At 35.4% G+C, this 18,602-nt stretch overlaps 3 protein-coding genes across 3 annotated transcripts; all 3 read left to right on the top strand.

The window, feature by feature from the left end:
• The first annotated feature begins 1,436 nt into the window (after positions 1-1,436).
• On the top strand, positions 1,437-7,503 carry LOC145585672 (subtilisin-like protease SBT4.14). Its single transcript, XM_081642379.1, has 11 exons — positions 1,437-1,569; positions 1,751-1,845; positions 1,934-2,031; positions 2,173-2,316; positions 2,672-2,777; positions 4,222-4,735; positions 5,645-5,739; positions 5,863-6,087; positions 6,174-6,282; positions 6,374-6,587; positions 6,681-7,503. Exons 1-11 carry the CDS (start codon positions 1,465-1,467, stop codon positions 7,214-7,216), a joined length of 2,241 nt encoding a protein of 746 aa, XP_081498505.1. The 5' UTR covers positions 1,437-1,464; the 3' UTR covers positions 7,217-7,503.
• A 2,346-nt stretch (positions 7,504-9,849) lies between these two features.
• LOC145585673 (subtilisin-like protease SBT1.1) lies at positions 9,850-12,999 on the top strand. Its single transcript, XM_081642380.1, has 3 exons — positions 9,850-9,928; positions 10,310-11,087; positions 11,305-12,999. Exons 2-3 carry the CDS (start codon positions 10,330-10,332, stop codon positions 12,881-12,883), a joined length of 2,337 nt encoding a protein of 778 aa, XP_081498506.1. The 5' UTR covers positions 9,850-9,928; positions 10,310-10,329; the 3' UTR covers positions 12,884-12,999.
• A 2,338-nt stretch (positions 13,000-15,337) lies between these two features.
• Positions 15,338-17,756, top strand: LOC145585674 (subtilisin-like protease SBT1.1). Its single transcript, XM_081642381.1, has 2 exons — positions 15,338-16,092; positions 16,178-17,756. The coding sequence occupies exons 1-2, from the start codon at positions 15,338-15,340 to the stop codon at positions 17,754-17,756; spliced, it is 2,334 nt and encodes a 777-aa protein (XP_081498507.1).
• The last annotated feature ends 846 nt before the right edge of the window (positions 17,757-18,602 follow it).

Below are 18,602 nucleotides of genomic sequence, written 5' to 3' on the forward strand. Positions count from 1 at the left end.
GGTGCCAATTTCGTTTTTTCACGTAGTGTACAACTTCACCAGACAAACTTATTATGTTGCGCGCGTTAGACTTTTATAGTAATAAGTAAAAAATGAGAAAGACATAAAGTGAATAAAGACAGATGTAGTATAGGGCCTGTTCACATTTACTGAAGTGAAGTGAACTGAACTGAACTGATTGGAGCTGAACTGAACTAAACTGAGCTGAAATGAATATTTAATGAGAGAGGGAAATTAGGAGTTGAACTGAATTGAACTGAACTGATTGGAGCCGAATTGAACTGAAATTAAGTAAATGTGAACAGGCCCTTAATGTATTGTGTATCTTAGACGTGCACTGAGATTAAAATATGTATAGAATTCATCTTAAGACTAATAAATAGATTGAATTTTTATATATTACATTATTGTTGCAAAGTTCTTATTTTGGGAGGAGTTTAATTTGTAAATTAAAATTTGACGGAAGTGAAGGTAATTCTAGCTTATACACGTGATGTGGTTTATATTTATCCATTTGTTGAGTAAATCTTACATACTAATAATACGTACTCGCTCTTATAATAATACTGATTCCTCGCTCTAATCTTAAACTGCTCGATCGTCGAAAATTTAAAAAAGAATTAATATAAATAATTCTGGCATTTGCATTAACTATTATTTCACATGAATTCATGATTTCTTTTTCATACTGTATTAGAATGAAACTGCAACCTAGATGAAGCTTAATAATTACTTGTATTTCAAGACAAGACATGTTTGTGGTTGCTGCAAGTTTAGTGTTCATTGGTTGATAGTTAAGTGACTTAACCTCTAAAATTTTACTACTTTCTCTGTCCCTTGATAGTATTATGCTCGGTATGATATAATATTTAGGGTGAAGATATTGAATACGTTGTTATGATATTTTTTTTAAGAAAAAAGTACCGGCGGCCAATAGACAATTATTTTGGATATGATGAATGTTGCTTTGCAAAAATTCCACCCTACGTTTTTCAAAACAATCTAAAATACTAATTAGACCATTTGCAAGATTTAGTAAGTTAATAATATTACAAACTATAACGAGCTGAGTAACTTTTTAAATAAGTTAAATAATTTACACTACAAAATAAAACTAATCCTAGCTTAAATTTTTAATTGAGTTAATCCTTATTATTATTAGAGGCCGGGTATGTACAAAATTAATTTCATAAATAATATTAAAATTTTAACACAACTAATATATTCACACTATGACTCAAGCAAGTCAAATATTTTTAAGTCGTCAAAACACGAGTGAATTTTTTTATGAAGGGAGTGTCGTAGGGAGACAGTATTCGATCTCAAATCTTGACTACTACTCGTTGTTAGCAACCATGGGATATCTTAATCTTTAAATAAGTGAATAACACATTCAATTCGCATAAATAGATAACATAAACTACACCAAAGCAAAGCACACACACTATTTTTGACAAAGAAGTCATGCCTTCAGAATTAGGAAACTTCCTCAAAATTCTTCTCATCATCTTCTTTGTTTCATTCTCTAATATTTTAGCTGCCACAATCAACCAAAATGACGACCAAAAGGTTGCATGGCAGCTACATATTGCTTTAATTTTTTCCATTGATTATACACTTTGCTCATGTTTAATTTAATTAGCTTGTTTGTACACATCAAATTTACATATTTTGTAATTATTTAAACAGCCATAATATAGAAGTATATAATTATTAATTAATGTGGTTTTATTTTTCTTATATGGTGCAGAAATTTTACATTGTTTACTTGGGAAATCATCCACCAGATGATGAAGCAACGGCGAATCGAGCACATATTAATGTACTCTCTAATCTAAAAGGAAGGTTGGTCCATTGTTATAAGGTTTAGTTTATGATCATGTTTGTAATTTATAAGTACTTGAACTAATTATTGATGTATTTGATTTTGTAGTGAATTCGAAGCTAGAGAATCAATAGTTCATAGCTATCATAGAAGCTTCAATGCGTTTGCTGCAAAATTATACCATCATGAAGCAAAATCATTGTCTGGTTTGTACTAAATTATATATTCAATCTTATAACTAAATAATTTATATATATATATATTTTTATTATTTTTTCTATTGTTTAAAAAATGGTTGGAATTTATATTTGAGATGAATATTAATTAAGTTAATATAAATTTTACAGATATGGAAGAGGTGCTATGGATATTTGAAAACAAATATCACAAGCTGCACACAACAAGATCATGGGATTTTATTAGATTTCATCAATCAGCTAAGAGAAAATTGAAAACTGAAAGTAATATCATTGTTGGTCTTTTTGATACAGGTGATTAATCCTGAATTTTTTTTTATTTTTTTATTTTTTATATTACTAGACTATTTAGGGATTTTCTAGCCACTAATATAATATATAGGCTGATTAGGTTTATGGCAATGGTGTTATTATAAGTCTGTTTTAGAGGTGACCTTGACTTTATTTCTAATTAAGTGATATTAAACTTTACAAAAAAAAAGTTACATATAGATTATGTATTTTTTTTTTTTTTTTTTTTTACATCATTAATTTATAGTCTTATGAAAAATAATCATCATATTCATCGTCATTTTTCACTATGTACCATAAAAAAGTATAAAATCGGGACTAGATTATGAAGTTGTTTATTATTGGTTATTTGTTTCAGGGATCACTCCAGAGTCAGAGAGTTTTAAGGATGATGGGCTTGGACCACCCCCAGCAAAATGGAAAGGAACTTGTAATCACCATGCTAATTTCTCTGGTTGCAACAAGTAATTTTACTTAACCTGTTCATCACATATTGCATACATATATAGCGACTTGTCTAATAATCTTGTAAGAGGGTCAAAACCAAACAAACTCTTTGAGGTTTTTACCAAATTCTAAGTCGAGTTGACTCGTAAAAAGTTTGTATTCATTTAGTCCTTTTTGCTGATTACATGCATGGAATGGAGTTTAATTTAGAGTCCAATAAAGGAAGTAGAAGAACAATAAAGAAGTTAGTGACCAGTGACCATCATGCCCTAAGTGGAAAGGTGACGATTGATCCAATAATTGAGGTTTTGGTGCATGAGCACATTTGCACATGCTTCCCAAATTTGAGTAATCGTAAATTTTGATAATGCATTTTAGTTATAATCTGTTAATATAATAATGCATCCATTAACGACAACTACATGCTATATCATTATATGAGTACTTTTTTTTAAAGGTACATTTATTCCTTGAAGTGCATTTTATTGGCTTAATTTTAGGATGACCCTGGCCTTCGAGTTTCCGAACAGTGCATTGACTTAAAAGAGTTGGTTGGTAGAAAGCTAGAAATGTAAAGGTTATGAAATTATTATTCGAAGTATCTTTGTAGCATGCAAATAAACCATACCTTTTTGATGAAAAAAAGCAATTGGTTATTTGGGTATTACTCACTGGTTAGTATGGTATCCAACCAAAGAGGGCTTTTTTTTGCAACTCATAATACCAATTACAATCATGGAATACATAAGTATCATATATAATGGCCACTTGGAGTCTCGAAAATACATATGTTTGGAGAGTGCGTGTACACACATACATACACGCGTGTAGGGTGTAGCGATGAGATAACACCTCCATCCAAACCTATCATATCCTCTACAAAGTGTTATGCAATTAAGCAAAATATATGAAGTGCAGAGTATTGAATAAGTAAAAAGAAAAAACATCATGGCCCGGATGCACCTCTAGGTGCATGTAAGAGATTTCATAGTTCTAAGCATACTTCAACAATCATGAGCTTAATGTCATTAATCAAGTGAATATTTATATAATTTATGATTGTCCTAGTCATGTATTGATGAAGACTTGAAGTCAGATTACTCCTAAATGACTCATGAAAATATCAAATTAATTACATAGTAGGTCATATTTCAAACATAGAAGATAGTCTACTCACGAATTAAGTTTTTTAATATGAGTACAAAATTTAAAAATAATCTAAAACCTTTTCTTAACCACACTAAGGGCCTGTTCTGATTTATTAAATTGAAGTGAAATTAAGTTAAAGAGAATAAATCTTAATTCTCATTTAAAGAAATATCAAGATGTAATGTTATTTCTTCCTAAAAAAAAAAAAAAAAAAAAAAAAAAAAAGGCTGTAATGTTATTTTTGTTTATTAAGTCGTAATATCTCGGAAGGTGGATCCGGGTTCACTTACGTGCATCTTTTTAAACATGCAGCAAAATCGTAGGAGCCCGGTACTTCAAACTCGACAATGTCCCAGACCCTTCCGACATCCTCTCCCCCATCGACGTCGAAGGTCACGGCACACATACCTCCTCAACCCTCGCCGGAACCCCAGTTTCCGATGCTAGCCTCGCCGGCCTCGCCGCCGGAACTGCGCGCGGCGCCGTCCCCTCCGCCAGAATCGCCGTCTACAAAGTATGCTGGGCATCCTCCGGTTGCTCCGACATGGACATTCTCGCCGCCTTTGACCACGCCATCTCCGACGGCGTTGACTTAATCAGCATCTCAATTGGTGGGCCATCTTCCGGGTATGTTTCCGACTCCATTTCAATTGGGTCTTTTCATGCTATGAGAAAAGGGATTCTTACTGTTGGGTCTGCTGGAAATGATGGGCCCACTTCTGGGACTGTTGCGAATCATGCTCCTTGGATGTTGAGTGTTGCTGCTAGTGGGATTGATCGTGGGTTTCGTAGTAAGGTTTCTCTGGGTAATGGAAAGTCAATTTCGGTAATTTTCTTGCCCCCTTTTTCAGGTTGTTTGATTTGTGCAATTTGTTGTAAATTAGGGGTTTTTGATCATGTTTTGTAACTTTTTGATTTGGGGTTTTTGTTTCATGAGGTGAAGGGTTTGTTATTTTGGTACTTTTGATTCGAGATTGTTTTGGATATGAGGGTGAGAATTCAATTTATCTATCTTTTTGTTAGACGTATGTGAATTTGGGAATGTGGTTTAATTAAGCAAAATGTAAGAATGCTGCATTTTATATTTGATTAAAGGATGATGACCACGTTTCATGTGGCCATATGTGACTAATGGCGGTGTTTTTGGGATTGCAATGATTAAAATGGGGCATTTTGCAGATTAGGTTACATGTGAGTCCACTTTCAGAGAAGGGTATAGGGTAAAGAGGGCGCTTATGAGTGACCGATAACTTGTTTGGTGTTGGTTCAGTGTGTAAGGGAGTGTCTGAGTGAGCTTACAATAACGATTCTATGCTGAGCACAAAATGGGGTTGAAATAGAGAGAAGATGGAAAGGTAAAGGAGCTTGACGACTTGCATTCTCTGATGTTTGTCCAAATTAGGACTGGTTTTTAAGGGGCTGTTTTGTTAGTACAAAGTTTTAAAGAACTCAAAACTCATGTAGTAAAAAGGCGAAAAGAAGGGAAAGACCTAGTTAACACCAGGATGCTTGTACATTTTTGGCTAAATGCTATAGTCATCTAATCAAAACTATAGGCGTTATGTATCTATAGAAGGCTGATAGCTCATCTTTATTAAACTGCACGTTAGTTATAATGTTTCTATTATTTCCTTCATTTTAAAACAAATTCTTGTTTAGGAGCAAGCTACACTTAGATTGTCATAAACAGGGAAGGAAAATTTCTCCTTTTACTGACTATTTGCCTGTTGAGCAGGGAGTTGGGATAGACTTGTTTGATACTGGGAAATCATATAGTCTTGTTAGTGGTGAGGATGCAGCAAAGAATTCAGAGAACAAGGAAAACGCAAGGTACTTCATCCTATGGATTCCAAGTGAGACCAGTGAGACTGTGACTTTTTCCATTGAAATTGAGTCCCACATACAGACAATCTTCTTCTATTTTTGACTAAGAAAATTGCAATGCTGATCCAGATACTGCATGGAAGATTCAATGAGCCCTTCCAAGGTGAAAGGAAAGCTTGTTCTATGCAAGCTACAGGACTGGGGTGTTGATTCAGTGGTGAAAGGAAATGGGGGCGCTGGTGCTATCGTCACAAGTTCAAGGTTTCTTGATGTTGCTATGATATTCATGGCACCAGGAACCATAGTTAATTATACTGTTGGTGAAAAGATTTATGACTACATCCATAAATCAAGGTATATAATATCTATCTTATCAAGACAGCTAACTTTGGGGTAACTTAATGGAAGTAAATTATTGATTTTCTTGTGTGTTATGGCAGTTCACCAACAGCAACAATATACAGATCCCAGGAGGTAAATATTTCAGCTCCATTTATCGGTTCATTCTCATCTCGAGGTCCAAATCCAGGATCTTTACGACTTCTTAAGGTACATGTTAACATCAATCACTTCTGTGTCATTCTGGTAAACTGATAATGATCTGCAATTTGACATTTAACCCGTATTTATTCACATATAGCCGGATATTGCTGCTCCTGGAATTGACATTTTGGCAGCTTATACCCCCTTGAAGTCATTAACTGGACTAAAAGGTGACAACCAACATTCAAAATTCACTCTCATGTCTGGAACATCCATGGCATGTCCCCATGTTGCTGGGGTTGCTGCCTATGTCAAGTCATTTCATCCAAATTGGTCACCTGCTGCCATTAGGTCTGCCATCATTACTACTGGTATGAAGGGCAAGTTAACTCTTGAGTGGTTTATACTTTTTTTGGGCTTAATGCTTGAGTCATGAATTTGGCTAAATCTTCTCTTTTTAACAGCGAGGCCTATGAGCTCAAGGTTAAATAAAGATGCTGAATTTGCTTATGGTGCTGGTCAAGTGAATCCACTCAAAGCAAGGAGTCCTGGCTTAGTGTATGATATGGATGAAATGCCTTACATTCAGTTTCTGTGCAAGGAGGGATATAGTGGGGCTTCTTTGTCTGTTCTCGTTGGTTCAAAATCCATCAATTGTTCTGCTTTGCTTCCCGCATTCGGCCATGATTCTCTCAATTATCCTACGATGCAGCTGAACTTGAAGAACAAGCAAGAGCCAGTAATGACAGTGTTCCGCAGAAGAGTTACCAATGTGGGTCCCTCAAATTCAGTCTACAACTCCATTATAAGAGCCCCCAAAGGTGTGAATATTACTGTGAAACCTACAAGTCTATCATTTTCTCGTGCCTTGGAAGTGCGGAGTTTCAAGGTTGTGGTGAAGGCAAATCCCCTTTCAGGTGCAAAAATCTTATCAGCTTCTCTCATTTGGAAAAGCTCCCGTCATGTTGTTAGGTGTCCAATTGTCATTTATAAAACATAGAAGTATATATTTAGATGTATGAGAACAAAGAAGAGAGGTGATACCTTTAATTATTTGTTAGTAACCAATAGGATGTATGTTATAGGCTTGTATATAGCAGAGGACTCATAGTGAAATAAATTATGTTGACTGGATCTGTCCTTCAATTCTGAAAGTAGTTTTCTATTACTCATGTAAAAGTATTTCAGAACATCTTTGCTTGATACTTGTACTGTGTACAGTATATGTTTTGCATTGGCTGATCAAGCATTATTCCCTTTGTAATTGCAATGCCGTATATAGTGGTTAAATTATGTCAGGATTCAAAATTTCAAATTTACCGACTGTTTTGCATAGTTACTGAATGTTTTGAGCGGTTGGAAAAGCGTGGATTCTTGTTGTGAAAGGTATCTGCGTTCAGTGTCAGATTGTAAGTAACCCCCTTGTAAGGCAGCTGTGTTGCATTCAGAAACCACCAGTAGTCCAGTATATTCAGGATTCTAGGATGAGTCATGTGGCAAGGAAAATCCTTAATATATACTCATGCTGCATTAAGTAATAAAAATTGTCATCTCTGTTACATACTCAACTTCTGAAAGGGAGAAGGTCAGATGTTCAGCCTGGAGCAGAAATTCCAAGAACTGTCAGAGACTGAAAGACAGGTTTGCAACTGCATGACTCTTGTTCTCTTTCAGTGTTTATAAAAGACTTGACTGCTTGAGTATTAGATCATGATCGTATGACTTAACAAAAATTAAGGTCCATTGCGTGAGTCTAGGATTTTTTCTACTAGTACAGCAAGAAAGTAATTTGACATATAGAAAAAATATGTATGTTGTTTAGGGTATGAATATATGCCCATAAACCTTACAGAATTTCCTAATTGTACTTCCAGAAAATGATTGAGGACTGATTATTGCTTTTAACAATGTTTAATACAACTGATTTTTATTAAGTCATTTGTACTGTGCTATTTGAATACAGGGACATTAATTTTGAAGTTGAGAGAATGTTAGCAAGAGTAACGTGTACTACTTCAATAAAACCACGTTTTTCGTTTTTTTTGTCCCATTTTTTATATTTTTTTTCTGCTGTTTTGAGAACAAAGCATTGCTGATCAGTAAAGTTCAGCAACAGAGCAGTGTTTGCTCAGTAGAGTTATTAATAAAAACCCCGAAGTCAGACATGAGCAAATGATTAATCGTTGAATTTGTGAATTGAGCTACTATAGATTGGAACTCTGTTTTCTTTATTTTTTTTAATCATAATACAGTACCCACCAACATTAATCATGAATCAAACTTGTTTCTTCAGGAAAAAGCAAATTATGCCAAATATCAGGCATTTCTCAGCCTGGCTCAATGATGAGTGCTAACCAGACTTCAAAGTAAAGTATGTGTATTTAACTTGATTAATTATGTTTCCTCATCTCGAGCATTCGTAGTCTCTTAAACATGCCGGTGTATTATGTCCATACCTATGAAGTTTATATTGCTAGAAGCATCCATGAAACGACCGCATATCGATACTAGAATATGATCAGTTGGAGTTTTAACAAAGAACTGATATTATTGACTAAGTATTAATAATTGAAAAGGTGAGACAACATGATTTTACTTAGTTACAGACAATTATGGGGTTGAGTTATATTTTTGTGCTTCAAATTGAAATTTTGATGTTGTCAGGCTTCACATGCATTTTTGCATGGTTGTTGAATAACCATCATGCTACTTTTTTCTACATGCCCATCCTTGTATTTCCTTAGGTAAGACTCAAAGGAAGTTATTTCATAATGATCCTTTTTGTATCATACTATCATTGTAGAGTAACTATCTAGCATGCTTTCATCAATTAGTTCATCAATTTTGTAATCCTTTTCCTATCTTAAGAAAGTAGCACTTAACTTTTCACTCTTTCTCTTCATGAGCTGCACGTTCATACGTTACTTGTCTACCGACTCAATCCTCACTGAAATATGACATTTTACAAACTAGTAGCTCAACGTGACATGGAAATAAGCTCCTTAAAAATTAGAAGTCTAGAGATGGATGTCAAATTGTTCATACCAGAGCGTCAAGGATCAAAGACAAATACTTGAGGTGAAACGAAGAGTTTAACATAGATAAGAACTTGTTAATTAGCGTTTGAAGTTTTCCTTCATATTTTTTTGGGATGGATGTGTGTGAGTGTGTCTAAAATAATTGAGCTATTTACCTTATCTGTTTTAGGTTTTTGCTCATGATAGGTGAGGAGGGTCTTATACCTACATGCAGAACAGTTATTACCATGGCGGCATGGCCTCACTGAAAGAGTACTCTATATTCAGTAATTCCTTTTTTTCCTACTAGGATCAAGTGAATCATACTCAGTTTAACAGTTTTTGAATCCATGATGAACTGCAAATTTCGACTGACTTCACCTGATCAAAATCATCTCACTGCTCTTATTTTACAATCTGTTGATTAGTAGATTAACACGAGTGCTTAATTATAATTTTATGTCAGTTTGGTAAACTTTTCCGAAAGAGGCAGCTAGTCCATAACAATTGCTTACAAAATAATCACATCTCTTACCTAAAAAGGAATTCATCATCATTACATAGCATTAAATGTAAGTAAAAATCTGTAGTTCCGTTTTCTTTAAGTGTATGGCTTGCTTATATAAAGAATCCCATCTGGAGAAGTTATGCACCATCCTCTCTTTCATTTACTTGTGGTGGGTGCAGAAAGATAGGTAACTTCTGCCTCTGCTCAAAAATAATATCTTCATGAATCTTGCTACCTTTTTTGTTTGTGTCGAGTTTGATCTTATGTGATCAGTATCTTTCTACATAGTATCTTGGATTAATTTTTTAATTTCTTCTAGGATAGGAATGTTTTATCTGTCACCATTTCTGTTAAGTTTAGTGCAAATGCTGATATATTTTGTAGTTATCAAAATCAATATATAGTTTGCCTATTCTCCAAATTTTGCCATTTCTTTTTCACAGTTTCAAATAACTGTTAGTTCTATACATTTAACTTCATAATTCTAAGTTAATCTTAACTTTGTCATGCAATGCTCAATACTTTGGATTATCAAGAAATGATTGCTTACTAATTTCCATTGTTGCAGTTGCAGGTGCAACCATCAATATGGTACCAATGAGGATGGTGTGGCAGCTAATTCTATTGGGTTTGGTAGCAGCAACGACATTTGCATTTGCTGACAGAACAACGTACATAGTTCACACTGAGGATTCTAAAATTGTTGAGCTGCAGAGTTTGAACAAGCAACCCCGAGAATGGTATGAAACAATTCTTAATTCTGTTATCAAACCAGCAGCCCAAGATGATGGAGATGAAGAGTCATTGGCCCCTGAGCTTCTTTACACCTACGAGACTACCATGACCGGTTTTGCTGCTAAGCTTACCACAAAACAATATCAATCCTTAACTGATATTGACGGGGTACTTTCTGTTGCTCCTGATGTGATGCTAAATCTCCACACCACATATTCCACCCATTTTCTTGGCCTTGAATTTGGCCGAGGTTTATGGAATTATTCTAGCTTGGCATCAGATGTTATAGTAGGTGTTCTTGACACTGGAATTTGGCCAGAACATATCAGTTTTCATGATAGAGGAGTGAATCAGGTTCCTGCAAGATGGAAAGGCACTTGTGAAAAAGGTGCAAACTTTTCATCTGCACACTGCAATAAGAAGCTTATAGGTGCCAGGTACTTCCTTAAAGGATATGAGGCTATTAATGGAAGAATTAATGGAACAGATGATTTCCGGTCTGCCAGGGACTCCAATGGCCATGGGACTCACACTGCATCCACAGCCGCAGGGAATATGGTTCCTGGAGCTAGCCTCTTTGGGATGGCCAATGGTATTGCCAGTGGAATGAGGTACTTTTTCATACCAAAGTGATCAATTTGCATCCACTTAACACATGTGATTCAAGCCATATGCAAGGTCCAGGAGAGGTTTAGATGTATCTAAGTCACTCTGCACTGCATATAACTCCAAAAAACCTGTTTTTTTTATTTTTTTATTTTTTTATTTTTTTTATTTATTTCATAGTTACTTCTATTAAAATTGACTGTTTGCACATTTTTTTTACAGGTTTACATCAAGAGTAGCAGCATATAAGGTCTGTTGGGACAGGGGCTGTGCTAGCTCTGATATATTAGCTGCTATAGACCAAGCAGTAGCTGATGGTGTTGATGTTCTTTCTCTGTCCCTTGGAGGATTACCAAGGCCTTATTACCAGGACAGCATGGCAATAGCGGCTTTTGGAGCCATGGAAAAGGGAGTTTTCTTTTCATGTTCTGCAGGAAATTCTGGCCCAATCCCTTCATCTGTTGGCAACATGGCACCATGGATGACAACTGTTGCAGCTAGCTACACTGACCGAATCTTCCCTACTAAAGTTAGGCTAAGTAATGGCAAAGCTTTCAAGGGTTCATCTCTTTATTCTGGTGCAAAAAAGACTAAGCAACTCCCAATTGTGTACAAAGAAACAGCTGGAGGCAACAGGGCTGAGTTCTGCATCAATGGATCCTTATCTTCCAGCCTTGTGAAAGGCAAGATCGTTCTCTGTGACCGTGGTCTAAATGGAAGAACTGAGAAGGGATTTGTGGTAAAATCAGCAGGAGGAGCTGGGATGATACTACTTAATAGTCCCATTCAAGGGGAAGAGCTTTTTGCTGACCCTCATGTTTTGCCAGCTACCACAGTAGGCTCTACAGCTGCTAAGGCCATCAAGGGATACTATGTTCAAAACAAAAACTTAACAGGTTCAATCTCATTTTATGGAACGAGATATGGAGCACGAGCCCCTGTGGTGGCCGCTTTCTCATCTCGAGGCCCAAGCCTTGTGGATCCCTATGTCGTCAAGCCTGACATAACTGCCCCTGGGGTGAACATTTTGGCTGCTTGGCCTCCAACTATTTCACCAACTGAGCTAAAAAATGATAACAGAAGGGTGCAGTTCAATGTAGTCTCAGGTACTTCCATGTCTTGTCCTCACCTTAGTGGTATAGCTGCATTAGTAAAATCAGTCCATAAAGATTGGTCACCTGCTGCAATAAAATCAGCCATCATGACATCTGCTTATACTCATGACAACAAAGAGCATCTCATTTCTGATGCATTTGTATCTAAAAGTACCAAATTTGCGACCCCTTTTTCATTTGGGTCAGGTCATGTAAACCCCGAAGGAGCTTCTGATCCGGGGCTAGTATATGACATCAGTGCAGAAGACTACTTGCACTATCTATGCAGTATCAATTTCACTAATGCTCAGGTTTCCATTTTGGCAAGAAAGAAGTACAGCTGCCCAAAAGAAAAGAACGGAAATTCCCTTCAGCCTGGTGACCTGAATTATCCTTCTTTTGCTGTTATTTTCGAAGCTTTTAAGAAAGGAAAGACCACATTTACTTACAAGAGAACAGTAACTAATGTAGGAACTCCTAAGATTAGTTACAAGGTTTTTGTAGAGAAACCGAAAAATGTCAAGATTAGTGTTGAACCCAAGGTGTTAAGTTTTAAGAAACTGGGTGAGAAGCAAAGTTACAAGGTGAGTTTTACAGGATCAGGAGCAAATATCACAACCAGGGCAGGAATTTCGAAATTTGGATCATTGGTTTGGGTGGGTGGACATTATAGTGTTAGAAGTCCTATTGCAGTTACTTGGCAGTAATCTCAAAATTTTTCTCTTTGTTTCCACAAATATAATTTGGGTTAACGAAATTGTTTCAGCTCAACTTAACACCTTTCAATCCTTAATGTATTCAAATTATTTATTTGAAGGGTAAATTTGTTCTTAATGAAAATTAGCTACTGATTTGTGCTTAATTTGATTTTCTTAGTAGATTGATATGGGACAATTTTTATCTTGTGCTTGTCACTTTGTTCAGTTGTCATGAAAGTTTAGTCTATATTCCATACTCTTTTAAATTTTACGATCCCAATATAGTACCATACTAAATCGAGGCATAAGTTAGTACTTATTGTTTTTATGTAGTGTATAATGTCAAAATAATATATCTATTAAAATCGGGTAAATGTGACATTAATTAACTTATAGTCCGTTATATTTTTTTTTATATATAAAGTGTATAAAAACAAGACTACACATCTAGAATTCTTTATTTAAAAAAAGGCAATAACTTGTAAAATATCCCAAATTTTCAATAAGTACTCATTAATTGTCCACTTCTAGCTAGTTTAATCTTTCTTTGATAGCACATTTTTGTTGCTCAGGTTTATTATGACACATCTAGACAAATAGAAGTAATTACTAATTTAATACTAGTATTGTGTTTGTAAGTTTGGTGACAAAACATAATCATCCACTTACTAAAGCTTAATAATTTCGGTTATAATATAAACAAATAATGCCCTTAAATAATAATTTTGTCTTGCAGTGCATCCTTCAACTAGCTAGGTCTAAAAATTAGGGCTAGTGTAGTGGATGGACATGATCATCCACTTTCAAATAGAGTCAAAAGAAACCCTTTTTCATTTTTTTCTTCCACTTTGACAAGAGTAATACTCCGTATTTATTAATATTTTACCAGTTAAATTAGTTGACATCTAAAGAAAAAATCACTTTAATTTTCTCCAAAAAAAAATAAAATTACTTTAATTAATTCATGTTTACCTTCTAATAATGTTCATTGAATACTTGCCAATGAACCACTAACTGATAATTCTACGTGTAAAACTATTAATGATTATCGATTTTGCCAATGAATTACCAACTGATAAAATTATTTCATGCATAAGATATTTTAGGGCATACATATAATTTCCTACTCCCTACTCCATACTAGTTCTAGTTTAGTTAAACTTAAATTTATACATTTGGTCGTCTTTTAGGTTGTGCATAGTTTTGTTATATATATATATATATTTTTTTTTTAATTTCTTTTTTTAACTTTTGACTTTGAGCATTTTTGCCACATGTTAAATAAGCTAGGTTTCATTTGGATAGTGTTTTTTTCTTTTTCTTTTGTAAAAACTTTTTTTTGGTTTTTCTACTTATAGTCTTAAGGAATTAATATTAATGCCTTTTAGATTTTTACAAAATTAAATAACACACAAAGTATGGAGTAAGTCGGTTTTACCATAAGTCTACCCACTCAATGCCTAAAATTCCAAAACAACTTTTTGAGATTTTCAATCTAATTGAAAATTTCAATGGCTTATATGAAATGTCCAAATACTTATACACACTTATATAAAATGTCCAATAATTTATATTCGTCTCATCATGAGTCTGAATTCACCATACGTTACTCTCTCAGTATATAAAATTCACCCAAATCATAAGCCTCCAATTACTAATAAGCTTATGGGTGTAGTTTTTAGTTGAATTTCCACCACATATCTTCTATGGGTTGGCTTCCTTGTCCATAAATATGGATGGCAAGTTATATACTATTAAAATAAGGGGCAAATGAGTTAGGGTTACACAGTCTAGTATGTTGTACATAAGATAATTTACTTTACAATTCTAGTCGTACTTTAATACTTTGTACGGAGTACTTCATGCATTTTGTTTCAATATGATGATTACACTTCACTTTTTCACACTTGTCAATCTAAAATATTTAGCGTTAATTTTTTCAGTTATATGAATATGTACAAAGCACAAGTGACGGTCATTGAGAAGTGTGTGAATAGTGACATAATTCATATAGTGTAACCATTACATTGAAATGGAGGGAGTATAAGACAATAATGAGCATAATATGAGACAATCTCACCGAAGACTCCCTCAAATAGCTAAGCATCATAATGGAGCAACTTTTGTCTACTTTAGGGATATAACTTGCTTATATAAAGAGGATGCATATAGCCAAGTTTCACATCAATATCCTATTCTTCATTTACTTGGAGCACCAGATTTACCAAGGTAAGCAACTCTATCATATACCATCTTGGTCAAATTAGTCGTTTTTTTTATGTCACTTAATTTTGTGCACAGTATCATTTCTTATTACAGATAATAAATGTTCAGCATGTAAGAAATAATCCATATTTTTTCCTTATCATTCATAACTTATTGTGAACATGATTTTAATCTTGGATTTTCGAAAACTGATCCTGACTGATTAATCATCCTTTTGCAGCTACAAGGCCTACCAGAATGAAACCTGCCTGCAGGATATTGTTGCTGATTCTGATAGTTATATTTGCTGTAGTATGTACTGCATCGTCGTCTGACAGAAAAACATACATAATTCACATGGATAATTCTAAACTCTTTGAACTAAAGAGTGCTAACAAGCAACCCCAAGAATGGTATGAAGAGATTTTACAGGTTACTAGTACAACATCAGCAGATGAAGGTGAAGATGCATTAGCCCCAGAGCTTCTTTACACATATGAGACTACCATAACCGGGTTTTCTGCTAAACTCACCACAGAACAGTATCAGCTGTTAACTGATATTGATGGGGTACTGCATGCTGCTCCTGATCAGGTACGAAGCCTCCAAACCACATACTCACCTGATTTTCTTGGCCTAGAATTAGGCCAAACAGGGCTGTGGAATGAAAAGCCGGCGTCTGATGTCATAATAGGTGTTGTTGACACTGGAATTTGGCCAGAACATATCAGTTTTTCTGACACAGGACTGTCTCCAGTTCCATCAAGATGGAAAGGCTCCTGTGAGGAAGGCACAAACTTTTCGGTTACAAACTGTAATAAGAAGCTCATAGGTGCCAGGTACTTCCATAAGGGATATGAAGCAGCCTATGGAAGAATCAACAGCACCTTAGAATTCCTGTCTGCCAGAGATTCTCGCGGTCATGGGACTCACACTGCATCCACTGCAGCAGGAACTGCAGTGCCCGGTGCTAGCTTCTTTGGAATGGCCAAGGGTATTGCCCGCGGAATGAGGTAACTTTCTAACAAAAGTGAACTATTGGAAGTCATCTTCAATCATATGTATTCTCACTGATCTTTTCATGTATCTTAACAACAGTTTCACTTCAAGAATAGCAGCATACAAGGCCTGCTGGGAAGGGAATTGTGTTGACTCTGACATATTGGCTGCCATAGACCAGGCAGTAGCTGATGGAGTTGATGTTCTTTCCCTCTCCCTAGTAGGAGATGCAACACCTTATTACCAAGATAGCGCGAGCATTGCAGCATTGGGTGCGTCACAAAAAGGGGTCTTTGTGGCATTTTCTGCAGGAAACTCTGGTTCTTTACCATCCACTGTTGGCAATGTTGCACCCTGGGTGATGACAGTTGCAGCCAGCTCCCTTGACCGGGGCTTCCTAGGTCAAGTAAAGCTAAGCAGTGGAAAGACTTTCCGTGGTGCTTCAATCTATTCCGGTAATCATAAGAAAACTAAACAACTGCCATTAGTATACAAAGAAACAGCTGGTGTCGAAAAGACTACAGAGTACTGTCTCCCTGGATCACTATCTCCTAGTCTTGTAAAAGGCAAGATAGTCCTCTGTATGCGTGGCATCAATGACAAAACCGAAAAGGGATTTGTAGTAAAATCAGCAGGAGGAGCAGGGATGCTACTACTTAACACACCCAATTACGGCGAAGAGCTTGTTGCTGACCCTCATGTACTACCAGCCACCTTATTAGGATCATCATCTGCCAGAGTCATCAAAGACTATTTGACACAATACAAAAACTTAACAGCCGCGATTTCATTTCATGGTACTACATATGGAGCTAGATCCCCAAAGGTTGCTGCCTTTTCGTCTAGGGGACCGAGTCCTGTAGATCCTCACATCATCAAGCCTGACATCACTGCACCAGGAATGAACATTCTAGCTGCTTGGCCTCCAATGTCTTCCATAACGCGGTTAAGTAGTGACAAAAGACGGTCACATTTCAATATACTGTCAGGTACTTCAATGTCCTGTCCTCATGTTAGTGGCATAGCTGCTCTGATAAAATCAGTCCATAGAGACTGGTCACCAGCTGCAGTAAAATCAGCCATAATGACAACTGCTTACACTCGCGACAATAGAGGCCATCTCATCTCTGATCTATCTGCATCAAGCAGCACCAAATTCGCGACTCCTTTTGAGTTTGGTTCTGGTCATATTAACCCTGATAAGGCCTTAGACCCCGGTCTTGTGTACGACATCACAGGTGATGACTACTTGCATTATTTGTGCAGTATCAATTACACTAACACTCAGGTCACTCTTTTGGCAAGGAGGAAATATAACTGCCCAAATGACAAGGGGGAAGCCGCGGTTCAGAATCAGCCTGGTGATCTGAACTACCCTTCATTCGCGGTCATTTTTGATGCAGCAAAAAGAGGAAAGACTACTACATATACTTACAAGAGGACAGTGACTAATGTAGGAAGTGGTAAGATAAGTTACAAGGTTATTTTGGACCAACCTAAGGGTGCTAAGGTTAGTGTTGAGCCTAAGGTGTTACACTTTACGAAAACGAATGAGAAACAAAGTTACAAGGTGACTTTTACAGGATCAAGTAACAGGAGTTTTTGTTCCTTTGGTTCTTTGATGTGGGTGGCCGGAGAATATAGTGTTACAAGTCCAATTGCAATAACTTGGCAATAAATTTCAGATAATTAATCGTTATCTCTATATAATCATATAGTAAATGGGAAAATAAAGAAACATTTTGTTTTTCTTTATAGGTTACACAATTAATTTTGTGATTGGTTTGAATTTCTGTAGTTTATGAGTTGATTGAACAACATTTTGCTCTTCCTTTTCCCTTGAATATACAAGTACATAGTTTTCTTTGTCGTGCAAGTAACAAGTTTGACTTTGGAAGTTTCTACTGTGACAATGGACAACATTACAAATCTAGATGACCAATGAAAATTTGGATTAATCTAAGGAGACTTCATTTTTTTCCTTTCAATAAAATTGCAATAGTTTAATTATGATTTTTACTACTACCTCCGTTTCGTATTAGTTACAACTTTGGGGCATTATTTGTGAGATATAAAATATTTTAAAGTTGCAACTATACGAAACGGAGGTAGTAATACACAACATTGTAAGAAAAAGTGTGACTAAAGTTAACAAATAAATGAAAAATGTCAATCAGTATAAGAAAAAACTAACGTAAAAGAGTGAGTGAAAATGTGTAAGTATTATATTCTGAAATAAGATGATAAATTTATTTTCAAAAAACTTAATATAACAAACACACCCCAAATTAAAGAGTGTTATAAAATAAAATTAGAGGGTTAGAGAGGGCACTAACGTAACTTTTGCATTCAAGCAATTAAGTGATTAAACTATGTACTCAAGTCATTCTCTAAATCTTCACCTTCAATTTCAACATGAATAATACTCAAATCATGTTCTATTAAGCTTAAAAGGGGCTCATGTTAGACGAGCGAGTAAACGAGTAATCATAAGTATTTAAATAATTATTTCACTATATCATAA

This window comes from Chenopodium album, chromosome 16, assembly GCF_948465745.1.
Source record: "Chenopodium album chromosome 16, dcCheAlbu1.1, whole genome shotgun sequence".
NCBI classification, from domain to species: Eukaryota; Viridiplantae; Streptophyta; class Magnoliopsida; order Caryophyllales; family Amaranthaceae; genus Chenopodium; species Chenopodium album.

Bases quoted from the DNA above. Each gene is read 5' to 3' on its own strand.
- LOC145585672 (XM_081642379.1), top strand. From the start codon at position 1,465: ATGCCTTCAGAATTAGGAAACTTCCTCAAAATTCTTCTCATCATCTTC. The intron at 5,740-5,862 runs GTACTTCATCCT...ATGCTGATCCAG, and splicing joins GAGAACAAGGAAAACGCAAG to ATACTGCATGGAAGATTCAA. The intron at 6,088-6,173 runs GTATATAATATC...GTGTTATGGCAG, and splicing joins GACTACATCCATAAATCAAG to TTCACCAACAGCAACAATAT.
- LOC145585673 (XM_081642380.1), top strand. From the start codon at position 10,330: ATGGTACCAATGAGGATGGTGTGGCAGCTAATTCTATTGGGTTTGGTA. The intron at 11,088-11,304 runs GTACTTTTTCAT...TTTTTTTTACAG, and splicing joins GGTATTGCCAGTGGAATGAG to GTTTACATCAAGAGTAGCAG.
- LOC145585674 (XM_081642381.1), top strand. From the start codon at position 15,338: ATGAAACCTGCCTGCAGGATATTGTTGCTGATTCTGATAGTTATATTT. The intron at 16,093-16,177 runs GTAACTTTCTAA...TCTTAACAACAG, and splicing joins GGTATTGCCCGCGGAATGAG to TTTCACTTCAAGAATAGCAG.